This window comes from Phasianus colchicus, chromosome 6 (assembly GCF_987193195.1).
Source record: "Phasianus colchicus chromosome 6, bPhaCol1.hap1.1, whole genome shotgun sequence".
NCBI classification, from domain to species: domain Eukaryota; kingdom Metazoa; phylum Chordata; class Aves; order Galliformes; family Phasianidae; genus Phasianus; species Phasianus colchicus.
In genome coordinates, this window is record NC_143441.1 from 36714583 (window position 1) to 36729642 (window position 15060).

A 15060-nucleotide genomic window follows, 5' to 3' on the forward strand; every position below is an offset into this window, starting at 1 on the left:
GGATTACATGTTTTATACTGTAAAGGTAAATATGTTCCGAAAGGCACTGTAACTGCTAGGTGTCCACACAAATAACATCAGAGCAGTAAGTGGAGTTATCACCAGACAGTTACATAACAGAGACTTCTCTGGGGGGGTTAAGGAACATTCTAGAAAAATTAAATCACAGTAGAGTTTTTAAAACTGATCCAAGATTCTAAACAAGAGTATTTTTTCCTCTATTGAAAACTGCTTTCAGCTTTTACCACACTAATATTATTTGAAATGAGAAAAGAGCCCTCAACCCCAGGATTCTCAAGGACAGAAGTCAGCAACCCAGCATGGTGCTCTCCAATTTCTTTAACAGAGAAAAGCACAATGTATACTTTAACAGTTCAACTCACCAATAAATGGAATAGAAGCCAAGGAATCACCAGGTGGGGTGGAACCTGATGCTTTCCTTTCTTCTATCCGTTTTATGTGGACTTCCCTCCGAGCATCATTAGGTAACCAACAGGTGGTGTCTGAGGCTGCCTCTTGATCATTGACTGCAAGAATGTAGGACTGATGCCTCAAAGGCTGTGGAGTTTGGTGGCCAGAAGGTGATTTGTCCCGCATGACAACTGCATCTTTGTCATTTCCTTGAACATCTGTTTGCAGAATTTCAGGCTCATGGGTGTTTTCTCTTTCAAAATCATGACTTCTTTTTCTGATGGAAACACCTGTATTATCAGAGGTAGTTGAACTCTCACTTGTTTGTTGAACAAGTTTGGCAGAAGTTGGAGACAAAGAGGAGGGTTGCATGGTTTTGCCCATTTCTGTTCTGTGATCTGGAGCATCTTCTCCTCGGGTCCTTGACTGTTGGTTTAACAGGCTACTCTGATGCAAATGATTTACAGTTCTTTGGTCTTTGCTGGCAACAACATCCAAGCTCTGGTTAAGGGGAAATGATGGTTTTGCTGCATAGGAGGAGTTCTTCAAAGAGCTACTTTTAGAACTTCTGGCTGTTGCAAGAGATGTCCTTTCTTGTGAAACAGCCGTAGGTTTTGAAATTCCCCCAGGAGTTTGCAAGTCTCGAGAAGGCTGCAACATTCTCATATCTGGTGAAACTTTCTGAAAATGAGAACCAGGCAGAGAAGCTCTACTGCCTACTCTCCTACCATCTGAAATATAACCACTTGGAGCCAAAGGAAAATTTTGACCTCGAAGGGACATATGAAATGCATGCTGTCTAGGTCTCTCACAAATACCTCGCCGATCATCTTGTTCAGAAAACCCTGTCCACTTGTAAGCCTTTCTCCTATCTCCATTTGAGTCTGCTATCAGATTCTCTGAATGAAAATTTTCTAGCATTTCACCCTGTTTGCTGAGATAATCCCATGACCGAGCCCTGTGATTCCTAGAACTAATTGAAGGTGAAGTTAGTGTATCTTGTGAAGCACTTCGTGGCCACTCTTTCATCAACACAGGATCTTCAAGTCGTTCCTGGGATACACTTCGCTGCCGGATCTGTGCAGATTGTGGAACCCTGTCATGAGAGGTGCTCCTGCGTCGTACCTGTGAAGCAGTGCGATTTGGCACCACTTGATTATAATCAGTTGTATTCTGAGAAGCTGCTCTTAAACTATCTAATCTTTCCTGTATCGTTCGGGAGCCATACATGTGCATGCGCCTGTTATCAACATATTCTTTGTAGGTTTTATAGTTCTTCCAGTCTATGTGCTGGTGTGAGGATGGAGAACTGTAATGATTTGTAGAGATAGAGGGAGAGTCCGTGGCTTGAACAGAAGACCTAGTGCTCGGGATTCCTTCCGGACATACTACATAATTTGAAGCCTTAATCACTGTTCCATTTGGATCACCTGGCCTTGTTAATGGTGTCTGTGGAAGTACAATGGCAGTGGACACTGAAGAAGATGGTGATGTGGTTCGTGCTTTTAGAGCGGTTTGATCTTTTAAGCCATATCTTATTTCTTCTGTCCTGTGTGACGGACCAGCATGATTATTTCTGCAAGATGGCAAATCTACAGCCTTCTCAGAAGGCACAATAACAGTCCTTACAGTTTCATTGCAAACACACACCGCTGTATTTGATTTTGCAATGTCTGTTGGTGACGGAGGCACTTGTATTTCCATTCTGTAAGCCCTCTCTGGCTGTGTCAATGCCCGTACTGGTCTGCTGACTTGCTGTTTCCCCAGTGAGAAATCAGAAGATAGCTTGTCACCAGCTTGTGCCACAACAGAAGTGGTAGACGTCAGGCGTGGATAACATATTGGTGGTGGTTCAGGTATGTTGTGGGCATTACCACTGTAAGCTTCATTGCCTTTCAGGTAGGCATCTTGGGAATAAGCCTGTGGACAGAAGATTCTGTGAGTATTAAGTAGTAAAGGAGATGGAAGTCCACAAATATAGCATTTGCACAAACTTCAAGAGATGGAACACAAGTTTGAAATTCACAGTATGTGTAATTTTAGACAAAATATTACTTTAAAAAATTAAGAATAGCATTCCATCCCCTTAGTGAACACAAAACAGAATAAACAAAATAATTAAATAGATCCCCTCCCCCAACAATTCAGTAGCTGAACTGATGACCAATGCTAGGAGATAGCACAGGTAGAGCACCAAGTCAGGTTTGCCAAAAATCCATGAGCAGAAAACAGCATTTTTCTCAACCTTTATTTTTGCTTTCAATCACAGTTCTACTAATATCCTTCCTATTTATGCTTTGTATTGCTGGGGACCAGAATTTTACAGCAATTGACAGGTTAAAATGCTGCACAATAAATTCAGCTAGCACTAGAAAATTCTCTAGTCATATCTGTATAGAAGAGCTCAGTTCACTTAGTACATGTGAAAGTACACACACTCATATACACACGCACTCATCTAAGATGTCTTCTACATAAAAGCTACTGTACGTAAACATAAAATGAATAAATTGAAGCAGTAACAATCTTTGTTGTGAGCCAATACCCTACAAGTAATCTTACATTTTATGGAAGACAGCCAGTACATGGTACACAAATTTTACTGCAAAAATATGAATAATATCCATCATTTTAAACTTTGAGATGCAAACACTATGAAAATCCACACATATCCACTACTGCTACACAATATTAAAACAAACTAAATTTCAAATTTATTTCCTTAGTGCTTTTATTTTCATCTTTATGCTTTAGAGCCTGCGTCCTGAGAAAAAATGGTTATACTGAATGTAACATGTTTCAGTAGCCTCATTTTTGAAAAGCAACATTTACCATTTTGAAATTAACAGCACATACAAAAAAAAAGTTAATGAGGAGCATACAGCATTTCTAAATGACAGTCCATTACTTAAAAACTTCAGCGTGACTCCATTCAGTTTAAACATAATGAAATAAATAGCCAACAGCAGAGCCTGCCAATGCAACTGAAGATTAAAATGATTTCTCAAGGCTTTCACACATTTAGGTGTGGTATCATATCACAGCATTTGCTCTCCAAATCATAACATGCTCAAACCCAGAATATCAATGTGTCCTGTTTTAGCACTACAGATTACAAAAGTCTAAGGGCAGCCATAAAATTAATACAGAGCAAAGTACAGAGGTGGGTGAGGCATTTAAAACATTGGTGCAATAAATGTTACGCTACGCATTAGTGAAATATTAAGGCACACTGAAAGAAAAGCAACCAAGTTAACAGGCACAAACCACAAATCAAGATATTAGCATTATCAAGAGAATTCAGCTCTACCTATGTCATTTCCAACAAACTTGTCGTTTCCTATTCTTGCTTCTCACAAATCACTTAAGAAAAACATGCCTTACAGAAAATCAGAAATGGCTACTGTATGCTTCTTACCAGTGCTGTGACATCCTTTGTAAACTGCAGCTGGCAGAAAACAGGAAAACATAGTAAAAGCTGCTTACAGATGTAAAGACAGAATTATGTTTTCATATTGATGTTGGATACAGCAAGCTAAAAATACAACTACACCGATTTCACTGGAAGGTACCAATAGAGGTAAAGGGCAGTAGAGCATAAAAAATAACTTCGCCCTCCTTCTGAGCGTGTCCATCTCAGGATTTTATCTGCTGCTTGCATTTATCTCCTACCCCTACAGAAAACAAAATACATTTGTGCCATTTTGCCTTGGTGCTTCCCTACGGCTGCCTGCAGAGAGCTCTGGTTCTAATAATCAAGACTTCCCTTCCACTACAGCAACATTACTGTCTCTCATTTCCCCTGGGTTTCTCCCATCCCTGCTTCCTGGTGACGAAACAACAGCTTTATTATGCATTTAAAACAGCACGCCCCTTCCTCACATACATCTCAACACGACCACAAGCTGTCAGCTGACTGCAGCTGCTTTCATGCTATACATCTGAAATTGGAGGAATGATGCTGCAGAAACACTCCCCTCATGTGATTTATTTTTCCTCCATTCGTAGTAAAAAAAAATAAAAGAAAAGAAAAATTAAATCAAGCCAGATTACTTCTGCACGTGACACATTTAATGAAGGGAAGGAATATACAAAGATAAATATTTCTAAATCTTTCAATAAAATGGTTATTTAAGATTGTGGTAGGCAGTAAGAAAAAAAAAAAGGAAAAAATGCCAAAGAAAAAGAAAACAGATGGTAAGGAGGTCACTGGCATGCAAGATAAGCAAAAACAACCCCTCACCCAAATCAGAAAAGAATTACCATGTTACAGAGCTGATAGAAGTTTAAAATGTGGGATAGGCATATTATGTCAAGATAAAATACACTGTCTTTATGCTTCCGTAAAACACGCCCACGACAGACAATGCTTCATTGACTTTGACAGCAGAAAGGCTGAATTCCAAAGCTGCTGTGATCTGATCATAACTGCATAGTACAAATGAGTATCAAAATCAATTCCTAGGTCCTGACAAAAATCAACCACAGATATTAAAACTTCTTCAGAAACAAACATTCGTACAGGGACCAAAACAAGGCCAGCTAGATTTCCACTGCCCTGCCCCCTCCCTATAAAGAGCAGGTTTTCATGACTGCAGATATATTTGAAAGACTCTATTATTATGAACAAAATATTCTGATGAAAGGAGAAATATACTTCTTTAATTTCATTCCACTCATTACCCAAGAAATCATTAAAACAAACACAAACCTTCTTCCAAGAAAGATAAATTATATTAAGAGCTGTGATATTTCTGTAAAAGGAAGATTTAAGCTCTGTTTCATAATCCTGATTACAGTCCTGCAGAGGCCGAGCAACTTCCAAAGAAATAAATGCATCAGAATTGATCTCTGTTCAAATAATGCCACGCTGAACGATGCATTATCAACCTTTTGATTACAAAATATATTAATTGCTTCAATTGAAAGGCAATAGTTAAATTTTTACTTTTTAAGTCAATAAAAATGTGAAGCACACCAATATAGTTGTTTGTAGTCATACGCTGCTTAGTTACTTAGTGTATTTTGCTACAATATGTAAAGCAGTTTGAATATTACTGTCTCATCTTAGTTTTTCTAGTGATATGTGAAAATATGAACTTAGTCTGTGATTTCAACAGAAAATTTACTGATAAGCCCTTAGAATATAAATCAAATTTAAATCTTTAGTCTTTTAAAAACAAATCAAAACAAAATCAAAGCAGTCTTCCAGCTTAAAACGAAATATAAAATCCAGATGAGAACTTCCCAATACAGACACCTGCCGGACTCCTTGAATTCCTATGGGAGCTGAGGACTCAGCAGTTCATTGGAAGTACCACCATGATGCAAAAAATCAGTCTTCACATTTTTTAAAGTTTTTTCCCCACCTTATAAAAAAAAAAACAAAAACAAAACCACCACCACCACCAGAACACAAAAAAACAACACATGACATCATGGAAAGCTCACCATACAACAATTCAGTGGAATATTAGTATCTTGAATAGATAATATTTCATTTCTGAAATAAAACTACTGACTGCTCATTAAGAATTCAGCGTGCTTCCAGTTACTGGGAGCAATCTCTCTCTCACCTCACCATCTGCCTCTGCTTGCACCAAACCTGCAAACTCCAAAGAGTAAGAGTGAATTTCTTACTGTGAGTTTGTGTAAGCACATTTGGATTAGGAACTGATGAGGTGACACAGTCATGCCTTATGATAGGAAAAATAAATTGTTTTAAGCAAATAAGACATTCTACACAACATTTTACTAACCCCCTGAAATTCACATGGATTTGCTGGTATTCATTATTTCCCAACTGAGTCTATGCACGCATTTATAAACATTAAGTTACACTAAAAACTTTCCACATGCACAGCATCAATTCATACAACAGATCCTGTTCAAGATGGAAGTTTTGAAGAGGGGTATCTTAAAATGTGCCTGACACTTTAAAATTCAGTGACTTGTACACTACGTTCTTCTTTATTTACACAATGAGTAATCAGCAAACACGTAAATTCCAACACAAATATATCTCAAAAGCCTGGCTCCCAAACCCCACAGACCCCCAGCACAAAGTCTACTGATAGGAGTTCAGCACTAAGGCTCACCCAAAAGCAGGCTCAACAATTTCAAATCTCTCTATTGAGTGCATTTACACCGGACCTTTGCATCATATGGAGAGCTTCTGAATGACTGAAGAGTGTCATCGTTTGATCACCTCTTGTTGTGTTTTTCAAGTATTAAATTTGTTAACCTGAAGGCTATGAAACAGTAACAATTGATTAAATACAATTAAGAAAATGAACTACGTGTTGTCTACATGAAATCTCCAGTACTAATACATACAAGATTCCTAATTTCTCTCAAAAAAAGGTTAAAAATGCTATACAAATTTTATGTACACAGATCTAACTTGAAACACAATCATTTTATAACCTTCTCTTCCTCTTTTTGGTCTCAAAATGGTTACAAACAAGTTTTCTTTAAATAAAACCATAAACGGAGAGAAAGATTGCTGTTCGAAATATGTTTGATAACCACAGACTGACATTACTGTGGGCCTTCTGGCAACAAGCAGGTATCACAGTCTATTCTTAAGCTCTGAATTCAGGCACTGTTGTCCTTTATGTATATTTTTTTCATCAAAAGTAAAGGCTTCCAGCGTATCTATCTGAGCCCTTCTTCTGCCATCTCTTTTTGGCAAGCTAAATGACAAACTGTATTATTTTCCAAACGTCTACATTCTGCTCTTTCTTGATAAAAAATTGTCTCTCCACTTTGTTTTCAATCTTGACTGTTAAAAAGGCACATTAATAACAGTTTCAAATTTTCATAGTATAGAACATAATGACAACTTACATAATAATTTTGCAGTTTCTCAACTGACACTGTTTTGCATGCATACAAAAAGCGTATTTCTGTACCTTTATTACATAAAATGAAACAGTCCAAAAAGCCACGCTTTTAAAGAAAAAATTAGCATTACATAATTGAGCTTCAGTCCTAATTAATTTTATTCTTTCAGAAGAAATTAGGAAGTTTGCTCTGCAACCTACAAAACTGTGCAAACCACCACTTATTATGGTCTTTGACCATCATTTTCTATTTTTGCCTCCTAATTCCTGCTTGATCAGGCAGATCTGTCTCCAACAATAGCCCCCAAATCCTGTTTTCCTTCCCTTTTTATCATACCTGCTATTTTTGTATTTCCATTTAATTTGTGCATTCCAGCCAATCCTTGTTTTACCTATGAAGAAAAACCACTTGTTCCGATCTCTCACTTCTCTTTCAGCATCCTCATCAGTTCACCTGAGTTAGCCATGTACACTTGCCTTACCTTAAAAATTTATACAAACAAACAGAATTTAAAATCCACAAAAACAAACAGGTGACCCAATGTGAACCTTGAATACTGGAACTAAAACTCTAGTGCTCTTACTTCTCTTTCCTTCAAGGTTTTTTTTGTTTGTTTGTTTGTTTTTTTTAATTCCAAAGTGGTCTGAAACACTATAGGCACAGATCTGGAAAAAGGTCCACAGCCCTCAGTTCGCAAAAACATATCTGACTAACTTAGCTGGAAAATCAGACATCTGTGCTGAAATTCTGAAACCTTCCCAGCCAAAACTGAAGCCATGAGGAAAATTTTTAATATAGAAATAGAGTTGTTTGTTTAATCTACCACTCAACACTAAGCTACTACCAACACTCTCCAATTCAGCCATTGCTTTGTCTAGCTGTGTCTCAGAAACTTTCACAGATGGAGCTACCATCTGCAATGATTCCAGTGCTATACTACCCTTTCAGTAAAAGAAAAAAAAAAAAAAATTGTGCTACTATTTTACCCTTTCTGATGTCTAATTTGAATCTCCTAAGATACTACTGAGAAAACTGTGTCTCCATGATCTTGGTAACTATCCTAGTAACTGTGGACTGCTGTTAGATCACCCTTTAGCCACCTCTTTCCAAGGCTAAATCCCAGCTCCTGAACCGGTCTCCTCACTGGCTGCATGTTGAAGACCCTGACCATCTCAGTAGCTCTTTCCAGGACTTTTCTAGTTCTTTCTCACCCTCCTTGAATTAGTCACAAAGTTTCAGGAATAGCCACTTCAGCATTTCAGGTGGTGGAAGGTAACAACTTCCTTCATTTGCTATCTGCTGGATGTGGTGCCCCTAATGCAGCCCAGCCTGTTATTTGCCTTACCTCACAAGAGCACACTGCTGACTCACTGACCCTGTGTCTACTGTAATCTCTGGCTCATCTTCTCTTACTCAGCCAGTTGCTTCCCAATCTGCACTAACGCATGAGGCTATTATGCATGTCAAGCAAAGTTTATATTTTCCTCACTTAATGTCATGAGGCATCTGTTGCTCTAATTCTCAAGAATATCAAAGTCCATCTGCACTAAAACTTTGTCGTCTGTCCTTTCACCTACTCTTCTGCGTCATTTGCTTCAAAATATAAATAGTCTAATTCAGATTGCAAATTTTATATTTTAGTAATGGTCTATATAATCAAAATATATATGAAATAGTTCAAAGTTATAAAAAAGATAACCTTAAGTAAACAAATCTCAATTTTGGGAAGAAGCATGAAGAAAAGGTTCTTATCAAGACTAAGCTTTTGCCATGGACAGAGATGCTTTTAAACATTCTTTCCCCCCATCCCCAAAATGTCATTTCCAAGATCAGTCAACCAATGAACGAACATGACTTTGACAGTGACTTCACTAATGACACAATTTCACATGTAATTCCCCTCTAAGTAAGGAGGGCATGCATGTCACAGCAGGCAACAAAACATGGACCAGAACACACCTCTTCTTCTACTAATGAATAGATTTGAAGCACTGCTCTTAGGAAATTCAACAGAATTCACAGACAACATTTCTTAAGACTAAACTATAAACTTTATCTTAACATTTATAGGAGCAAGTAACTGTGCTCATGTTCCTAACCAGTCATTACCACACCAAGTAGACTGGGAAATAATACAAACACACACAGCCAGAATCATTCTTGAATATAATGAAACTATTTTCTCCTAATTGTGCAGATAAACCTTTCTTTAGCTACTACGATACCTATTAGTAAATAGGTATCGTAAACCTGCATTTATGTCAACAGTTTACATAACGCCATATGAAGATATTTAGTGAAATTTGACACGTCAAAAAATCCCAAACAACTAAACATTAAATTACTATGGTAATAACTTAATGTTAACATTAAATTTCTGTCACAAGTGTGTTTTGATTCCTGTATTAATAAGGGTACTGTACTTTGCAGTTTGTCATTTATTTTGAACGTACACTGACAGAAAACTACTACTAGAGATTGTTATCACTTAGGTAAGCCGTACTTCATCCAGGAATAAGAATTTACCATGAGGTTTGTACTTCACTCAGACACACAACTTCCAGAAAAAGCTAAGATAACATTAATGAAAAGGATAAGAATAGAAAACAAACAAACAAACAAACACAAAATACAATTTCTTTTCTGAAAACAAGAAGTAAAAGGAGTAACATCCTGGGCTGTTACTTCGAAGATACTGCATTTTAAAGGTGGGTGTTCAGCTTTGAGCCAAGTTATTTACCAATCTTATCATTAGAACAGCTAGATCCTAACATCCGAGGGCTGAAGACGATCAGTCGCCATTTTCAGAGGAATCACTTGTATTTTCTGTTTGAGTGAAGTTACAATGGTGGACCATGTCTCAAAAGGATGCTAACTGTTATTTTAAAAGCTAATATATTTCTCCCTGTGATGTTCTACAAGGGAGAAAAACCACAGGACAAATGAATGACTTCTGCTGTACAATGCCATTCATTTCTATTATTTACATTTTCAGGTGTTGCAACTCTGCTATCAAAGACTGACACCTCTTCTGCATGACAAACTGCAGCTATCCAAAACCTTTTGCTTCTGATATGTCTGAATACACTCAATGGTCAGTCCTGCAGAATACAAAAAAGCATCTGTCTCTTCAGAGTTTTCCTCTAGCAGATGATACATGAAACCAACAGTCCACAAGACAGGCCTGTTTGTATCCAAAAAACACATCACAGCAAACAGGAAGAAAAATTCCTTCATGTCACATCACAATCATCTATCAACCCATCATAAGAGCAGACCAACAGCAATCAGAAGGAACTCATGCAAGCTGTATGTCCTTCTATGACCAAGTGACTCACTTGGTGGATGAGAGGAAGGCTGTTGATACAGTATACCTACATTTGAACAAAGCCTTTGACACCATCTCCCGCTACCCAAACTCATTCCACGGCCCCAGTGTTTCCTGTAATAATGACTATTTCTTTGTAAAACATTCTCAAAATATTATGACCATGCTAATAGACTTAGCCTGTCGGCCTATTCATCCTTTAATGCTGGAAAATACAGCTAATAAAATCCACAGCTCCTTCTTAGCAGTTATTTAAAATCAAGTCTTACTACTACTGTGTAGATTAGAAAACAGTTTTCTGACTGCTAACCACGAAATCTACCTTGCTGTCATCTCCCTTCCTCTATTTCCAATTATAAAATAAACTAAATGCCAATACGTTGAGTGTTCCTCCAATTATTCAAAATACACACTTACATATAGTATTTCATTTCCAGCTCTTTTGAACTTAGAGACACTACATGGGAGCTGAATCACCTCACCTATAGCAGGACATCACTTTAAATATGAGACACAGGTTCAATAGTGTAACAAAATATTTACACCAGTTACAATTTTAAAAATTGGTAATCACTTCAGGGCAATCATCACATTGCTTTTTTATTTTTCTACATAAATCTATTAAGAATTAGTGAATTATTAATAAAAACTAATTTTAAGCTCTATATGCTAATTTATTAATTTAGATTTAGTAATGATTCTCAGTTTCTTTACAATTAGAAACGCTAGTTACAGAAACTGACCCAATTCATAAATTTTAACATAAGGAACTGAAGACAATTAAATAAAAATATAAACATTATTTTAAGATTATCTTCTCTTCTAAACAAGATACTAGAAATATCATATGAAGCAGGCATTCTCCCATATCTTTGGATTCCTCTGAAATGTTAGAGGTGGCAAAGAAGTAGGAGAACATCTAATGAGTGTCAAAACAACTAAATATTAACACTTTAATTACTTGCTACTATCACAGTTCAAAGACTTCAAAATCAATAGCAGAACTTTATTTTTCTTTAGTCAGCGTACATCTGAATGTAAGCCTCATAAACATACCAATTGAAGGATGTCCTCGTCTTTTGGCATAACACTGAGTTCCAACATGCTGTCACTGAAACAAAAAAAATATCACATGTTAACTTTTGGAAAATATTTTCAATTCATATTATGAAGATGATCAATTAACTTCCATCAGAGTCCCAGCAAATAACAGCAGAACAGAAATCTACCTGAAGAGTACATCTGCATTCTCTCTAAAACCAGTACATTAAGCCAATATACTTCATGAGTTTTGTTTCATTACTCATAGTACTGATGTGTATTACTTGATTGGAGCTTCTCAGACAAAACAAGGTAACATCTTTCAGCACGAGTAAAATTTACCTTTTGCTGGGGAAATATCATAATGAAATTACATGAAATGTCAGGCAATAGTAAGACAAGCACTGACTTGTACCGTTCTGTTCACACTACCCCCAACAGAATCAACCTAAACATACTTAGTCAAATGACATCTGAGAAACAGGTGAAGAACATATGGTTTTGTAAGTGCTGAGATTGCCGGTATGAACTGCTGAAACCAAAAGCAGCACTTTATATGAAGTGATAAATAGAGATCCTGGCACCTGTACCATTCAATATACATAATTTAAATACAGGCAAATCAGGGCACTGAATATAAAATTAATTAATGGTTATCCAGAGTTAAATACTGCAAAGCAGTGAAATCTATGCCTAGCACATATCAGAGCAAAGTCTTTTCATGAGCAAGAAATAAAAATATACTCAGAACACTGGATAAAGAATAACTGAATTCATTATTATGTCATCTGAGTTAATGTAACACTTTGATTAAATGTGAACTAGAACAGGTCCAGAGAAGGGCTATGAGATGGACCGATTGGTACAGATTGTTTTAACTAGACTCACAAAACAGAAAACAAAGAGACTATGTGATATCTAATAATCTCACATTCAGAAATCCTAGAAAAAAGAAAGGATATTAAAAAAAAAAAAAAAAAGTAGGCTAGTTATCAGCACAAGAACCAAAAGAAAATAATCTAACTGGACAGATCAGACTAGGACTGAGCTTATCTGTACTGAGCAGTGCTGAGAAAAGACAGAAGCAGCACAGAGACTAGCCACTCACTTCAGAACATATAAGACAGCCTATGATAGCACTGGAAAAGATCTCTATTTCTTATTCCTGCAGAACTGAAAGTTGTCATTTCAAAAATCTAATATGTGATTTATTATGCTTTCACACATGAAAAATGTTTTCATCTGCGGTTCCTCTTCCAGTTGTTACTGGCCACAGACACAAGGCTGCATTCCAAAATAGCAGAGTAAGGGTATTAGCTTTCACAATACACTCAATCCATTTTTCGTCTTGTAAGAAGTGTTCTCTAAAAAGCACAAATTAATTTAGGTTTGAAACCAAAGATCATCAGTGAGAGGTTAACACTTTTCCTTTTAGATCAATGCACAGCTAAGAAAAATAAATCTTCAAAAATGTTTTTGGAGTTTTTCAGAATACTAAATTTTAAGACAAATAAAAATACTGACCCATATCTTCCATGTGCATTTAGAAAAGCACTTCCCATTTTGACTGAAGACATAAAAAGCAGAACTATGTTAAATGATTCTTTGCCAGTAGCGCCACCAGGAGAGACTATTGCATAAAGTATGGGTTAAATTAATTATTTTCTAGCTGTAAAATTGAAATAATAATAGTAATTATACATAGTAATAAGTAATAGAAGGAAATGCCCAAAGCTACAGTATCTAAAAAGTGTCTAGAGTTCTATTCCTAAGCATGGATAGCACATGCTTACATTTATTCTTAAATCCTAACAGACAACTTATTAATCAGTGCTTATTTGCAAGATCACAGAATCACAGAACGGCCAGGGTTGGAAGGGACATCAAGGATCATGAATCTCCAACCCCCTGCCACATGCGGGGCCACCAACCTCCACATTTAATGCTAGACCAGGCTGCCCAGGGCCCCATCCAATCTGGCCTTGAACACCTCCAGGGATGGGGCATCCACAACCTCTCTGGGCAGCCTGTTCCAGCACCTCACCACTTTCTCTGTAAAGAATTTTCCCCTGATGTCCAACCTAAATCTCCCCTCCCTCAACATAAAACCATTTCCCCTCATCCTGCAGTTATCAACCCTTTCAAAGAGTTGATTCCCCTCCCCTCTGTAGGCTCCCATTAGGTACTGAAAGGCTGCAATGAGGATAACAATCAAAGTAAACTTTGGAAATTAACGGTATGATATACAACATTGCTCATCTTCAAATTTATTTACATAAATGAAATTCTCCTACTTACAATTCAACACAGAACAATTGTTTTATGCAAATATATTATGTCATTCAAAAAATATATGTATTAAAAAAGGATTAAAAGTTTAAGACCTTCTTTGGTCTTAAACTTCTAAAAGAAGACAGAGGTTCCGTTCAGGAAGAATGTTTTATAAATTATTCAAATTACCACTTAACCAGCCCATTCCAGTTTGCCCACAGAACCCTCTGGAGACAATCTGGATCTTTCTGCTCTATATATTTTTCAGAGCACTCAGTGTTTTTCAATTCTAGCATCAGAAATAAGTATATTAAGCAACAGTTTTCAGTTACTGTACTACAACATGCATACACATAATGAAGAAAACACAAATAAAAAACATGACACAAAGCAAGCATCAGCTTACACTAAAACATTACATACAGCATTATGAATTCTCAGGGACATCTATAATGCAAATTATTTTCATTACACTTCTGAGTAAAATTTAAACTTGACTTCGAGGAATCAAACTAAAGCACTATGATGGGCTGTCATCATGGTAACTACTCTCATGCGTTCTTTTGGAGTAATGCAACAAATTCAATAGCTAAGCTGTACGTTTCTGAATAAACAGCATTTTCAAGATGGGTTTGCAAAAAGAAACCAGAACAAAAGCGCCAACAAAGAAACAGTTGGCAATCAGTACATGTTTTTTGGTTTGTTTCTAAATGGAACCATAAATAATTTATGGAGTTTACATTAGTAATCCGCACATCTCCAAGTTGATTATATAAACAGATGAGAATAAATTCTTAATAAACCAAACTAACAATCAAATGCAAAGACCAGGAAACCCAGACTTCACAGTGATCTTCCAACTAATCTTTAAAGGAAACGATTCTTTCTAGAAACTCTTTTGAGGTGTGCCATTCATTATCCAGAGGAAGTAATCAGTGCAAGCTTAACTTCATCATCTCCAACCAGAGGAAAACAAATAATGCCCTTCACAGTTTGAAAATAAAACTTTCCAAGAACAATACAAAACATGTTTGAATTCTAGTCAATCCATCGATTTCACTGGAATTTATAGGAAGCCTTCATTTCAACATCAAAACACATTCATATGAATCCAGCAAAGAATCAGAGAATCATTTAAGTTGGAAAAGACCTTCAAGATCATC

At 36.6% G+C, this 15060-nt stretch overlaps 1 protein-coding gene across 7 annotated transcripts in view; it reads right to left on the minus strand.

The window, feature by feature from the left end:
* The window catches only part of ARHGAP21 (Rho GTPase activating protein 21), a 116752-nt gene that overhangs the window by 31531 nt on the left and 70161 nt on the right, over window positions 1-15060 (minus strand). For all 7 annotated transcript variants that reach the window (XR_004169908.2, XM_031614321.2, XM_090142959.1 and 4 more), the window contains 2 exons: window positions 11642-11696; window positions 384-2331 (listed from right to left, as the gene is read on the minus strand). Coding sequence is in view for 6 of the 7 variants with exons in the window: in XM_031614321.2 (XP_031470181.2) it covers window positions 384-2331; window positions 11642-11696 (2003 nt within the window). In the remaining variant the exon portion in view is untranslated. The remainder of the gene's footprint in view (window positions 1-383; window positions 2332-11641; window positions 11697-15060) is intronic.